The sequence below is a fragment of the Pseudophryne corroboree genome, chromosome 12 (genome assembly GCF_028390025.1).
Source record: "Pseudophryne corroboree isolate aPseCor3 chromosome 12, aPseCor3.hap2, whole genome shotgun sequence".
Taxonomy (NCBI): domain Eukaryota; kingdom Metazoa; phylum Chordata; class Amphibia; order Anura; family Myobatrachidae; genus Pseudophryne; species Pseudophryne corroboree.
Genome location: NC_086455.1, coordinates 128957466 through 128972739, shown reverse-complemented (window position 1 = coordinate 128972739; position 15274 = coordinate 128957466). Strand labels below are relative to the sequence as shown.

Here is a 15274-nt window from a genome sequence, read left to right as displayed (position 1 = left end):
TAAATTTACTAAAGCTTCTAAAACAGAGAATTGGTGATGTTGCCCATAGCAACCAATCAGGCGCTGTCTATCATTTCTCTGTTGCCTTTTAGAAAATGATAGACAGCATCTGATTGGTTGTTAAGGGCAACATCACCAATTCTCTGTTTTAGAAGCTTTAGTAAATTTACCCCCAAGACTCTTGTTGTTGCCAACCTGAAGAAAATCAAGACTATCTATAATGCTGGCAGCAGCAGGATTATCCTGAATCATATCATTTTTTTTCTAAATCCTATAGCAAGTAAAGGTACAATTTATTTCCCTAGCTTCAATTAGCACATTAATCACCCTGTCAGAGACTGCCTTACTTCTCAGCAAGAAATGTTCAATATCCCTACCACCAAAAAAGCCAAGACACAGGTCTGGATGAACAAATGGCCTCTGGTGCTGAATATGTGACCTTAGTGACAGAGGGCGAGGATGTACCAGGTCTATTCCCCAAGCCACTACAAACCGCAGATGGCAAAGTCAAAATGGAAGTAATTCTATGACTTGCTTATTCTTTTCAGACCTTCCATAGAGCGCAGATAATGATCAAGAAAGGACCATAATCCAAAGGTGGAAGTTCCATGCAAGTGACAGGGCACCTGTTCCTTTCACCCTTATGTCTCTGTGACAGGAGCGGGTCGACCCCAACAGACTTATCTGGGGTGAATCCAGGTTACTGTACTAATAATTGAAGAGCATCTTCCTGCAGGACACATTCTCTTGATATAGGCAAAGATAATTGGCTATAATGTGGATTTGCCTGCCATGTTAAGCAAGAAAAGGACTCAAAGCTGTTATCTGCCCATGCAGTGGCTGATGATACCTCTGACATCATGATCCTGCTCCTGGAAACTCCATGGAGATTTCCGAAAAACTGTAACTCGACTGTCAGAAAAGATCATAATATATTTGTATAGTAAAAAGCACTGAAACATACTGTATGTTGAATCACATGCCACGCTTTCCCAATTTCCAGAATGTTAGCTACCTTTTATTGTTTTTATCTCCAAAGCCACGTGCACTGCTCAAATTCTGTAAGCTTATGAGAACCCCAACCTATGAAGCTAGAATCTATTGTGTGTACAAATCAGTCTGGCTCTAAAATATGTGCCCCATATTCCTTCATCCTTGGATCCTGCCACCATAGATGTTGAACTGTGGTACCACTTGTGCCTAAATCTGGTTAAAAATACAGAATCTGCCACCATGCCTTTGAAGGCATGCCTAAAGTGGAGGAAATCCTGCAAGGGAGACAGACAAGCCTGTATCAATGCAAGTTGTTGGGAGTGAAGTTGGAGTACCGGATACCAAATATAGGCAAGCCATTTCTTTAAAAGACACTGCTTAATGCAGTGTCTTATCTGTACTCGCATGAATTACAATTAGTAAAGAGAATTAAGCAGTTTATAGGTCTATGGAGGTAAGGAAGTACCCCCAACTCTACTGAACTGAGAATAGAATGCACAGATTACATGTGAAAGCACCTTGCATAAACAAATTAATTGACCATCAACACATTGGGAGTAGTTTGAGAAGGGATGCGGTTACGTGACCGGAGCTCAGGAGAACACCGGTCACAATACCGATGCTGAGATCCCGAACACTGAATAGCCCGCTGGTCGGCATGCCAACAGGGACTATTCCGACTCGTGTCCTCGATACCCATAGAGGGGGAATATAACCAGTGGCGAGCACCGTGAGCCACCAAACCCTATTCGTGGTGAGCGCAGCAAGCCCGCAACGGTCCTCATTGCGCTACCCCCCCCCCCCCCCTGCCATCTAAAAACCAGGATCCCAGTGTCAGTATGGTGACCGGCGGTCTCCCGACTACCGGTCACACGAACCCAACTTGTTTGAGGACACGGATGAGTTTGCCATCAGAAAAGGCTTGGAATAGAAGCGGATTATTTTCTTGCTGAAGAAACATTAAAATGACTTCTCTATTCATAGTTAGCCATAATGTTTAAATTCTGCTGCCTGGAAGGGTGGGGGATACAGGGAGTGGGTCTGGGGAACTAGGAGTGGCCCCATCTTCTGCTCACATGGTCTCCCCCACTTAGATCACCTAGAACCTCGGAGTCAGCTTATTTAGGTTTTTCGACTTTTTATTCCTTTCCATTTACTTGAAGTCAATCTGCATTCCACAAAATGTATGTCTTGTTTATTTGCCTGTTTTCTTTGTAACTTAACCCTAGAGATATTTTCTCAATAAATCCTAAAAATGTATCAGCGTTATCTCTATGCTCTATGAGTTCACATGCCTGGAGAGGCCGATGCTACATGTGTGTAATAACTGTGGATTTTAAAAGTGTGATTTAAGTGTCTGGCGAACGCAAGAGGGCTATTATAATATTCTTTGTGGTGGTAGCTTGAATAAAACCCACGTCACAACTGCCTACCTGCGTCAGGTTAGCGTATCTGAGCGCAGGTTGGGGTGCAATGCTGTGACAGTACCCCATTTTGATTATATGAACCAAACTATTGAATACAAAGTATCCAAACTTCTGTATAATTTGAAATCCTACCACCCACACCTCAGTATATATTGAGGTGGGAGAGCCATGGCTTTTTTTCTTTAGCCCTGAAGATCCATAAGGGCAGCTCAGAGGTGATGGTATCATACGGACTGGAATATAGTTTCCCAGGAATTATAGCACTTTGCTTCCATGAAGAGCTGGTAAGAGTAGGGCTAGATATCGAGCATCAATGAATTGAAAACATCAGTGCTGAAGGTCAGACATCAGCGAATATTTGGATTGATACTACCAGTCAGATGTTTTGCCTGCTTCGATAATTTAGACTCAATATTGCCATCAATCTTACTTCCCAGTGCTAAACTCTCTGATCAGCTGTTTGTGGGGTGTCAGGGAGCCCCCAGAGAGATTCCGGTCTCCTTCATTTACACTCACGCACCCTTTCCCCCCTTACACACACACACACACACACACACACACACACACACACACACACACACACACACACACACACACCCCTTCCTCAGTAGTGAAATCCTTTAAATCAAAGAGTGCCGTTTGTCTTCGATGCACACGGAGTATCTTGCATCGATGCAGAATACCGATTTAGGATTTTAAACTGTCCATCTCTAGACAAGAGGAACTTCCTTGTTCTCCTTCTGAATCGTAACAAGATCATCACTACAGATCACCTTCAAACTGAAACAAGGCTTCAAGAATATTTTACTGCGGATCTGCTGCCCGTGGATGCAGAAAGCTCTTCTTTCAACCACATGCCTCTGGAGAAAAATGCAGATGTGTCATGTCTCACAAAGGAATAAAATTATTTTATCACACTCAGCATAAAGGAAATGAACTCAAAGGCTGAGCAGTGGCATAAAAGACCCTTAACAATTCACTTTCAAAGGTTTGTCACGTGCTCTACAAACAGAATGTTGGGAGTTGCTACTTCTTTTTTTCCTTTTAAGGGGCTAACCAACCTAAAATGGGTAAACAGTAGGATATATTGAAAATCTTCAGTAGCGCTCCTGAAGGTAGGTAGGGAACAGCAGCAGATCATCCTGAGATTTTCCCATTACAACTAGCATACCAACCAAACTATACTCTAACTTCACAGGCTATGAAAATACGTAAAATCATGTGTGTGCCAACATGAATGCAAGCACCTGCCTCAAAATAGAAAAGTACCTACAATGGAGAAATCCAGCATTTGTTAACCAGGATAGCAATTAACTGGAACACACTACTGGACAGGAAAATTACCATACTCATCCGTTCTAGCCTAGTGTGAGAAATACCTTGGTTCCATTTATTCCACATGTCAGCTGTTATGTGTCTAAGTTAACAATATGTCTGGAACGCAGAATTCTAATAATGTTGTTAGCAATTATATATTAAAGTGCTTTATGGTTAAAATTCCACTCTATGGGCCGGATTCAGATGTGGTTGGAGGTGCTATCGCTTCGCTGTTGCTTACATGGAAGCAGCAGCTATAGCACTAATGTGTTAATACAGCAGGAGGTGTCAGATAGAAGTAGATGCATCCTGCTTGCATTAGTGATCCATGCTCCATCCTAGGGCCTAATTCAGACTAGAGATGAGCGGATTCGGTTTTACTCGGTTCTCAAAACGGCATCTTATTGGCTATCCAAAACACGTGACATCCGTGAGCCAATAAGATGTCGTTTTGAGAACCGAGTAAAACCGAGTAAAACCGAATCCGCTCATCTCTAAATCAGACCTGATCGTAGATGTGCTAAATTTATTGCCATCTGCATGAGTCACAGAAACACAGAATTTGACAGCAGAAAAGAACCTCTTGGCCCATCTAGTCTGCCCTTTTCAGGTGGATAAAGAAACCTTTATGTAATGGTCCTGAGCTGTTCACATGTAAGCATCTGATTATATTACGCTGGTTACACTAATTTGGTTGTTCCGATCTGTGGGGTGAACACTTGTTGAAGTTTCGGAACTGCTAAGAGGACACCTATATACTCCTATTCAACACCTTTGGCGATAACTGATATCAGTATTACAATATTTCTACCTTTGTTCGTTTTTATATGGTTGCTGAGAATGTCGCTAGAGAAACATCTCTCCAAAATCAGTGTATTCATAGTTTTGAAAGGACCTTATGCTTGGACATTTCTCAGCGCTACCTTCCTTATGTCATTGTTTTAGTTTCATATATGTGTGGGTAAGCTGACCCACATTTGTGCGGAGACTGCTGCTTTGACGTGTAGCACACAAGAAGGGGTCACATTTTATTATTATTATTGACCCATTTAGGTTGCTGCCAATGAGTTTTCGAAAGAAATCTACATATTACAACATATTGTTCCAACACGTATGCAGGCAAGACGGCAAAATAATCTTGGACCCTGATCTGTATAACTCATACTTGCCTACCTGACCCTCTCCATGAGGGAGAAAATGCTCTGTTCCTGGACTTTCCTGGTAATGTATGATTGCCATCACCTGTGGTGAGCTAGGTAATTGATAAGAAAGGTGTTTCACCACAGGTGATGGCAATCATACATTACCAGGAAAGTCCAGGAACAGAGCATTTTCTCCCTCATGGAGCGGGTCAGGTAGGCAAGTATGGTATAACTTGGTTACTCATTTTTGCACATATCGCCTCAATCTGGCCAACCACACCTACTCAGTACTAGGGAAGCTCATCCACTTTACCATAAACCACACTGCCTCCAAGGTACACAATAGGGATGGCCATCAAATGGTTAACTATCAATGGTACCACCTCTGATTAACATCGATAGCATAAAATCATTGGAACCATTTTTAGTTTGACCCATCAATGATAATCACTGCTCTGGGGCACAGCAGGTGAATAGAGACAATCAGGTATGTGGCAGGGCTGTGGTGGTGCAATGCTAAGCTCTATGGGCCTAATTCAGATCTGATCGAATCGGCAAATTTGTTAGCAGTTGGGCAAAACCATGTGCACTGCAGGGGGAACAGATATAACATGTGCATAGAGAGTTAGATTTGGGTGGGGTGTGTTCCAACTGAAATCTAAATTGCAGTGTAAAAATAAAGCAGCCAGTATTTACCCAGCACAGAAACAATATAACCTACCCAAATCTAACTCTCTCTGCACATGTTATATCTGCCCCACCTGCAGTGCACAGCTGACATGTGGAATAACCTGCAGTAGTACACATGGTTTTGCCCATTAGCTAACAAATTTGCTACGGCAATCAGATCTAAATTAACCCCAATGTCCCATCTAACAAAAAAAATATTTGGGGCTGCCATCAATGGTCAATAACCACTCCAGGTACAAAATAATGCACACTGTAGCATGGTGGAAAACAGCAAACCTCATTGTAATATCCATCCAAACATAGGGGCAGATGCATTAACCTGGAGAAGGCATAAGGAAGTGATAAACCAGTGATATGTGAAAGGTGATAAAGGCAGCAGCCAATCAAATCCTAACTGTTCATTTACATATTGGAGCTGATTGGCTGGTGCCTTTACCACCTTGCACATATCACTGGTTTATCACTTCCTTATGCCTTCTCCAGGTTAATACATCTGCCCCAATGTACTGAGATCCCCTATTTCCCTCTACCTCAAATTCAAGTTAAGAACATGTGGCCCTCGGAATTAGCATAGCTAAACTGCTTCAGAACATCAATAAACTTGTTCAGAATATCAAGTAAACTAATTTAACACTTAAACTGCTACTTCTTAGTAATGTAACACTTTAGTTAACCGTTCCCTACTAATGGAATACTTTTCCCTATCTACTAATTACTTCCTAATTTAACAGTGTCTGGAGCATATAGTGTACTTCCATGATGCAAGCTCATTCCTTCCCTGACTGACAGCCCACCCTCAAGTGTGTTCATGCCTGTTTACACTGCAGTGCCAACGTGACAGCAGCTGAGCTAAATGGAGGTTTCCGCCTGTTTACACTGCACTGCAGCTGATGCTGTGCCAATGTGTCGCTGCTGAACCGAATGGAGCCTCCCACCAGGGCAGTAACTAGGCAGGGAGGGGACTAAGCAGGCATGCGCCCCGGGTGCAGGATTTGAGTGGGTGCCGAGGAGTTACAGAGGAACAGGTTGGGTTTTTTTTTTTTACCATCAGTGCTGTGCTGCTCCCGTGAACCAGCAAATGGCTCCCGGGGTAGTGTATCTGACCCACCCGTCTGCCCAGAGCTGGCTCCAACACTGTTCGGGTGAACTCCAGTACTTGGGATTTCTCCTATGCCAGCTACTGTCTTAAACTCTCTTCTTTGCCATGCAGTGCTGCGACTAGCGTGCAGTGAATCGTGCAAGCTATAGAAGTGAGCTGTTGGTGTTGTGTTTTTAAGCAGGCTATGATCCCGGCTGCCTGCCCAGCACCAACCGATAACAGCTGCCACCTACACACCATTGAAAGGACACACTATAGTGTAGTGATGTAGTTCAGCGTGTAGGGGATGTAGTATAGTGATGTAGTGCAGTGGAAATGGGAATGTAGTGCAGTGATATAGTGCAATGTATGGGGCACATAGGGGGGCATGTAGTGGAACACACTGCTGGGGGGCATGTGACGCTTAGGGCATTTTGGGCACATAGGGGAATATTGTCCAATAGTGTTCCCTTTTTTTCAACATTTTGTATAATATGATTATTTTAGTCCGACAGTGTTTGTTTGCATGTTTTTTTGGGGGGGCGGGGGCAAATTACCGCCTTGCCCCAGGTGACGAAAATCGTAGTTTCGGCCCTGCTCCCACATAGTGTTCAGCACTGCTGCTGGAAAGAAGACATGTCTGCAAAGGACCCGGACCACAGACATGCTCCCAAGGCAATACTAACAGCCAGCTGTGCCACCTCATCCCACACAGTACCCGCACTCAGTCTGTCAGAGTTGGAACGAGCAGGCATCATGGATGAACACTATACACTCCACACACTGAAAAGTGTTAGGGGACACCTTCCTAAGGTATTACATTACTAAAAAAAAAACAGCAGCATGGCTCGAGTTCAGAACAGGGGACCCCTAGGATAGCATAACTGCGCTGCCTCAGAACACTATCACATACCTCCCAAAGTGACCCATTCCAGGAGGGACAAAATGCTCTGTTCCTGGAATTGCCTCTTAATATATAATCGCCCTCACCTGTGTTAAACTAGTTATTTGATAAAGCTGGGCATGCATCTGCCAGATAATTGTATAGTGTATGTCCAGCTTTAGGGAGGTGTTTCACCACAGGTGACGGCAGTCATACATTAAAAGGTGAACCCCAGGGGGAAAGCATTTTGTTCCTCTTGGAATGTCTGAATGGGTTTATGTTGGGAGAAATACTATCCATGTGGACATCTGTTGGGACTGGAGTAGTAACCTGTAGTGAGTGAGGCAAGCCAACGAGGGTATGCATGGTAACATACCTCCCAACATGACCCTCTCCAGGAGGAACAGACAACCATGAGTGGGAATAGCCCTGTTGCGCCAGGATTCCGGCTGTCAGAATTATCGTTTGTTGGGATTATGGCGTCGGTATCTTGACAGACTGTAAATTCCCCTCCCAACATGACCCTCTCCAGGAGGGACAAAATGCTCTGTTCCTGGACTTCCCACTTGACGTATGATTGCCGTCACCTGTGCTGAAACACCATTCTTATCCATTAACCCGTTCAAAACCGGTGCCAGCAATCATAAATGAAGGAAAAAGTCCAGAAGCAGAGCAATTGTGTCCCTCCTGGAGAGGGTCATATTGGGAGGGGATACGTTTAATTTACTGTCTTGCGCTCACCCCGTTGCCAGCATTCTGGGGGGCGGGATGCCGCTGTCAGGATTTTGACAGCTGACATTCTGCCTGCCGGTAATTCATATCTAACCCTTTGGGAGCTATGTGGTAATGTTCTGAACAAGTTTAAGGATGTTCTGAAGCAGTGTAGCTGTGTTAAACCTGGAGGCTCCATGTTCTGACATGGAACGTCATTCTATAAAAAAAAAAAAAATCCCTTAAAATACAGCAGAGTGTAAATCCCTACAGCTAGCAGGAGGCCTGTCTGCTCGCGTCCTGCAGTTACAGCGCTCCCACCATCGCACCGCTCAGCACGCCTGGCACTGAGCAACCGCAGCCTTATTATCACATGCAGAGAGCGCCCTCCGCCGGTACGCAGCCATAACACAGTCTACTCTGGCGATGCCAGCCTATGCCCCTCCCTTTCCGGTCCTTACCTGCTCTTCGTTCTCCCGGGGGCCCGTCCGGTCCCTGGCTCCTCCCCTGTGCCCTCTGTGCACAAACTCCCTGTCACCGCCCGAGCCGCGGCTTCGGTGTGGCCTCCGTCCCCCGCCGCCACCTCTCCGGTATCTCCCGCGGCCACGTTCCATCTGTGAGGCGGTGTAACCGGCAAAGTCTTCCCCTTAACAAACCTCCGGTTTAAATAGAGCGCGGTGTCAGCTGGAAAAGACTTCCCCAGGAAACAGCGCGAGAGACGCGTGGTTCCTGCACCGGCTGCACTTGTCAGTGAGAGGGGGAGGAGTCAGAGCGCGTGTGCTGCTGTCACGTGTCAGCGCCGGCTCCCGGATCACAGTAGCACCGCCACCTGCCACCTGGTCATTACTAAGCAGCTGCAGCAGCACTGGCGTTTAGTACTGACTCTGAGCACATCCTGTAAAGATTAACTTTGAAATAGTGAATCTATAAAGATTTCTATATATAATGTCTAATACAAATACTATATATATATATATATATATATATATATATATATATATATATATATATATATATATACTGTAGAATCCGTTCACATTTATACATGGCCACATTGATCTCAATAATAACAAAGTATTATTGTTTACAGTAAGGTTATAATCAAATTTACGTTTGCTATTTGCTTTTAAACTGCCATAATCAGACCCTATTCATTAACGGAATTATTTATTTATTTAAAACTTTATTTTACATGTATTATCTCATTTAGCCCTGCCTATTCTGCTAGTAGCATAAGTGAGAAATGCAAAAATAGACTACACCCACATGTAGGTTTCTGCATGGTCGATTCTATATCGGAGTGGGAGAAGGGACCTTCTGACGTACCTAGGGGAGGAGACACGTCACCAGGGGGTGGAGCAACGGGCAAACAGGGTACCCGAAAAGTACCCTCGTGGGCTCGCCTTGCTCACCACGCTTCGGGGCTCGGTGGCTCGCTTCGCTCGCCACATGATTATTAAAGGTAATAGTTGGTGGCGGGGATAGTAGAGGAACTATCCCGCTGGCCTAGCTCCTCCCCATTGTGTCGTGACTCCTCCCCCTGACAGAAAAGGTCCCTTAGCCCACTTGGATGTAGCTTCAACCATTTCTGCATGCATGGAATTACTGCATTATTGATCATTTATGGTTTTACTTGGAACAGTTGGTTCACATGGGATGCTTTCCTTGTGCTTAAAATCTCTCCCAACTGTACATATATTGTGAGTGTCAATAAAATAGTTATTTATTTTCCAAAGGTCAAACATGCAGTTGCTACTACTCATGCTAATGCAGTTCCACTGACATTAGTTTCTGTATGCAAAGCCATACTGTATATACTAGGCCAGTGGTTCTCAAACTCGGTCCTCATTACCCCACACAGTGCATGTTTTGCAGGTAACCCAGCAGGTGCACAGGTGTATTAATTACTCACAGACACATTTTAAAAGGTCCACAGGTGGAGTTAATAATGTCACTTGTGATTCTGTGAGGAGACCTGCAAAACATGCACCGTGTGGGGTCCTGAGGACCGAGTTTGAGAACCTGTGTACTAGGCAAATGAAGCATTTGTCTGGGACAGCATACAGATTGTTATGGCAAACTGGAGACTTGTTTTGGCAGCATAAAAATAAATAAATGTTAGAGTCATACACACTGTACTGTCTGCGCACTAAAGATAGCCCTTGGCATGAAATAGTTCCTCAGGCTTCATAATTATCCTTGCTCAGGGTACACCATACTTGCCTACCTGACCCTCTCCATGAGGGAGAAAATGCTCTGTTCCTGGACTTTCCTGGTAATGTATGATTGTCATCACCTGTGGTGAAACACCTTTCTTATCAATTACCTAGCTCACCACAGGTGATGGCAATCATACATTACCAGGAAAGTCCAGGAACAGAGCATTTTCTCCCTCATGGAGAGGGTCAGGTAGGCAAGTATGGGTTACACTGACGCCGGTTTCAGGCATGCAGCTAAATTCCGGGTTATTGCACGTGCATGAGCAGCAACCCAGGATTCCTGAATGTGTGAAAGCAAACAACCCTGGACATGGGACCTGAGAATTTGCCGGGCAAATTCCTGGGTCTCATTTCTGTGACCCTGGTCTGGAGCAGGGTCATGGACTGTGTCAGACTGGCTGACTGGGGAACCGCTTTCAGTCCATTTATGCTGGGACAATGGTGGTCATTCCGAGGTGATCGCTCGCTAGCAGTTTTTAGCAACCGTGCAAATGCTATGCCGCCGCCCACTGGGAGTGTATTTTAGCTTAGCAGAAGTGCAAACGTTTTTATCGCAGAGCGCCTGCAAAAATTTTTTGTGTAGTTTCAGAGTAGCTCAAAACCTACTCAGCACTTGCGATCACTTCAGACTATTCAGTTCCGGATTTGATGTCACACACCCGCCCAGCGTTCGCCCAGCCACGCCTGCGTTTTTCCGAACACTCCCTTAAAACGGTCATTTGCCACCCAGAAACGCTCACTTCATGTCAATCACTCTGTGGCAACCAGTGCGACTGAAATGCATCGCTAGACCCTGTGCAAAACTGCATCGTTCGTTGTGCCCTTGCGTCGTGCGTGCGCATTTCACCACATACGCATGCGCAGAACTGCAGTTTTTTAGCCTGATCGCTGCGCTGCAAACAAATGCAGCTAGCGATCAACTCGGAATGACCCCCAATGTTTAGAGGCACCTGGTTCTCTGCATACGCATCTGTGATGCAGGCAGCGGATGTAGGGGGTAAATTAGATCTGATTAGTGCTGTGCGTTTTCGCACAGCGGGCGATCAGGTCCTAACTGCGTATGCACCACAATGCGCATGCACGTCAGACAACAACGGGCAACGCCGGTCAGCAAGGGGATGGTGTTAAAAATCTGATCGCTCGGGCGTTTGCAAGGTGCTTGAGAGGAAGAGGCCTTTTGTGGGTGCAACTGAGCATTTACGGGGAGTGTCCGGATACACGCAGGCGTGCCCAAGCGTTTTCAGGGAGGGAGTCTGACGTCAGCTCCGGCCCCGATCATCCTGTTCTCATCCGATGTAGGAGTAAGTCCTGGGTTGCGCAGAGACTGCATAAAGTAGATTTTTCCCAGCTCAGCGATTACGCCCTGGAGGCGGTGACTATCTGATCGCAGGACAGCAAAATTAGCAGCCCGGCGATCGGATCTGAATTACCCCCGTAAAGAGATGGGTGCTTCTAAACCAGACATGTCAAGCTCAAAATCCCAATTGGGCCGAATAATCAAGGTGTAGCACTTGTCTGGGTGCAAGAAAAAGAAAAAGTCTTATATGCAATTTTGAAAGGTTTATTAGAAAAACAAACAATAAAGTATCGAGAAGAAACCAACTTTAATAGTGTGAGCTGGGAGCTGTGTTATTCCCCCTCATATATCACTGTGCGGTCCCCTCTCCTCTATAATACATATCAGTGTGAGCTAGTAAAATGTGTCACTTCCAGCCCCCCTGTATCCCTCCAGTCCAGCCACATACCCTGAGGTGTCCCCTCTTGCTCCTTGTGTCCCCTCCAGCCACAAGCCCTCTGTGCCTCATGTGTCAATTCAGCCTCCAACACCTGTCTCAGCCCCCTTCATTTTACCTTCTTCGTTGAGAGACATTTTTCTATCCAGGTTCCAGAAGAATCCTCATGCAAGTAGGGCAGCTGGGTACACAGGGCGGTCAGGCACACACAGCTACAGGGTGTGACTGCTTCAGGGATGTGGCAGGGGGAAGAACTTTGCAAAGGCAGCCGGGCATGCGCAGCAGCCCTCCCCCGTATGGACATTTTACCTATCTCTATCCCTATCTTCTCGTGCATATTACTAAGCCTTGGATGGAAATAATGTCGCTGGAGATAGAGTACCAGACAATCGCATCCTAACTGCTATGCCACAGGCTGTGTTTGAAAAATGACAGTTAGGAGCCGATTGGCTGTTACTTGATCTCCATCCAAGTCTTAGTAAATAGTCTTGAAAAGTGATACATTTCACGGTGATACAAGCCAATCACCTCCTAACTGTCCCCTTTCATACCCAGCCTGTGACATGGCAGTTAGGAGCTGATTGTCTTGTTCTTTATCACGGTGAAATTGATCACTTTTCAAGGCTTAGTACATCTCCTCCTCCCCCCTATTAGTACCTCAGTTTTTTTTATATTTAACCATCTGTGCTAAAGTCTGGATATTACTAAAATCTGTCCTGTTAGTGTTCCTTGAAGACTGAGGTAGGGAATGCCTGGTCTAAACATTCGAAAAATAGTGAAAAGGTGCCGGTGTCTTCTCTAATAAATTGGCACTAATAATAACTATAACCATGAATTGCAAAATTGGCAGATTACCCACAAATTGTTCTGTATATCTGTATTATATCTATGGGTCCCCAGTGCTATTCTTAATTCCACAAACTCTGCAAATACAGTCCAGGCTTAAAGGATATCCATGTTGAGTCCAGATAATTACATCAAATTGACTGAGGTACTAAGTCATCTGTGGACTGTAATGGCAGAGTTTTGGAAATCTGGTATAGTCAATTCCTTAAGAATTGGAAAGGAACATAAACAGAACAGCAACCATATAGTCAAGTAGAGTAATAATACTTAAATAGAAACAGAAAATAACAATATTGTATGTACAGTCACATAAATTAAAAACAGCTTACCTGAATTTAAAATAGGAGTCTCAGAAACGTCTTGAAAAAATTCTGGGGTGGTGAGAGGGAGGTGGCTGTGCCGACGCATAGGGAAGATGGTTCATCATATCGGCGTGTTATGTGAGTGTTACAAATGTGCCGTTGACGTGGGTACAAGCTCACATGCATAATCGCTCACGTCGTAGGCCATGCTCTGATGGAGAATTGTCCCCTAGTGTGGGGCTGACGGAACCAATGCACCAAGGGCCTCATTCAAAGACGGACCCTATTAATACAGCCTCTGTGTCTTTGTATGCACCGGCTGTGCGAAAATATGTTAATTCCAACAGAGGCGTCTTAAGGAAAAGACACCCAGTGCAGACTTCTCTGATCCGCTGTTGCATTTGATCATTATCAGACAGCCACCAGCCATCTGAGTAAGCCTACATTTGCCCTTGTACTCCACTGCCGAGGATGGTAAATCTGCGTTGGAAGATGCAGACACTGGCATTGGTGCACCCAGAGAGGATCGACATAACCTCCAGCTATTAATCCCATACGTGCCTCTCACAACGGTGATACACAAAATGGAAGTTGCTCAATTGTTTTTTTGGCCCATCACAAGTGCATTTAAGGAAGGGGTTTAGCTAGACAAATAAAAAATTCCCCCATGCACACCGCAATGAACAGGATCCTTGTAGTGTCATATTGGAGGACTCGAGGTGCCTCCAGGTGAATTGGCTCTCATTTTAGAAGTATATGAATATATGTGATGCTATTATTATAAAGTGTAGGACCACCAGAGCAAAGATGCCTTCAAGCGGCAGGTGGCTTACCATAAGTTTGCATATATATGTAACGGAATCCTCTGCAATTTATGTAATGGAGTCCTCTGCAAGTCTCTTTTGCTGGCCCATTGCATTGTGCTGATAGAATTTTTTTTTTCTTGTCTAGATTAACCCCTCCTTACACGCACCTGTGAATTAAGCATCTTCCATTCTGCGTATGTCTGTATAGTAAAGCCACAAGGAATTTTGGGTGCTTTTTCATTTAAACCCACTTGATATTTTAGAGGACTGCACTCAATTACCAGAGATCAAAGGGCCCATTTATTATTAATCGCATATTCAATGCAATCTGGGAGCAATATTAGCGCCCAGAATCGCATTGCAATATGCGATTACATTAACGGGATGTATGAAGAAAGAACCCACAGGGACGCGGACTCCAAAATGAGCCTGTCCCTGTGATCTGCTCAGTGAGCTACCGGGGGTGCTGCGCATGCGCCGTCCTGTTGACCACTCATCAACAGCAGCCATTTCCATGGATGGTTCCGGAGGAACCCTCCGGAACTACATATGTGATGAGTTGCCCGTAGGCCGCAATGGAATACTGCCATCTTCAGATGGCTATAACTGCGTGGGCAATCTCTGGAATGCTTTGCATTCCATAAATTGATAAATCTAGAAGCAGCGCATCCCCCACAGAAACCTATGGGGGTCGTGGCTACCGGCACGAATGGATGAATCACAGCAGGTTTTGGATGGCTACATTGTGAAGTGACTTGAGTTTTGGGTGTCCTGAATTGTAAAACCACCGGATATTTGGGGTCTGTCCTTTATAATGGCTTACAGGACATTGTTAACATTGAGTAGTAATTCTAATATGCATTGTGTTTTGATTTGTGGGCAAGTAAATGCTCTCTATATTGAAGTGCCATACCAGAAAACGTTTGCACCCATGACTACATGAGATGGGAACGCTGAGCTACGGGTCCAACCCGAGGACGTACCTGGTACTTCTGTAGACAGTACAATGCATTTCCAACCAACCTACAACCTGGTGACAGGTGCCACTAGTGCTGCAGCCACGTCACCCCCCTGGCTTTACGGGTGTGGTTCATCAAATCGACAGTGTCTAGGTCGACAATGTTTAG

At 45.0% G+C, this 15274-nt stretch overlaps 1 protein-coding gene across 4 annotated transcripts in view; it reads right to left on the bottom strand.

Moving 5' to 3' along the window:
• The window catches only part of AVEN (apoptosis and caspase activation inhibitor), a 731650-nt gene extending 722641 nt beyond the window's left edge, over positions 1 to 9009 (bottom strand). For 2 of the 4 annotated variants that reach the window (XM_063948021.1, XM_063948022.1), the window contains exon 1: positions 8703 to 9009. In XM_063948021.1, coding sequence (XP_063804091.1) covers positions 8703 to 8855 — 153 coding nt within the window. In that variant the 5' untranslated portion in view covers positions 8856 to 9009. Of the gene's footprint in view, positions 1 to 5845; positions 5911 to 8702 lie in introns of those variants that run through there. The other 2 variants (XM_063948020.1, XM_063948023.1) reach the window with 2 other exon arrangements.
• Positions 9010 to 15274: the final 6265 nt, after the last annotated feature.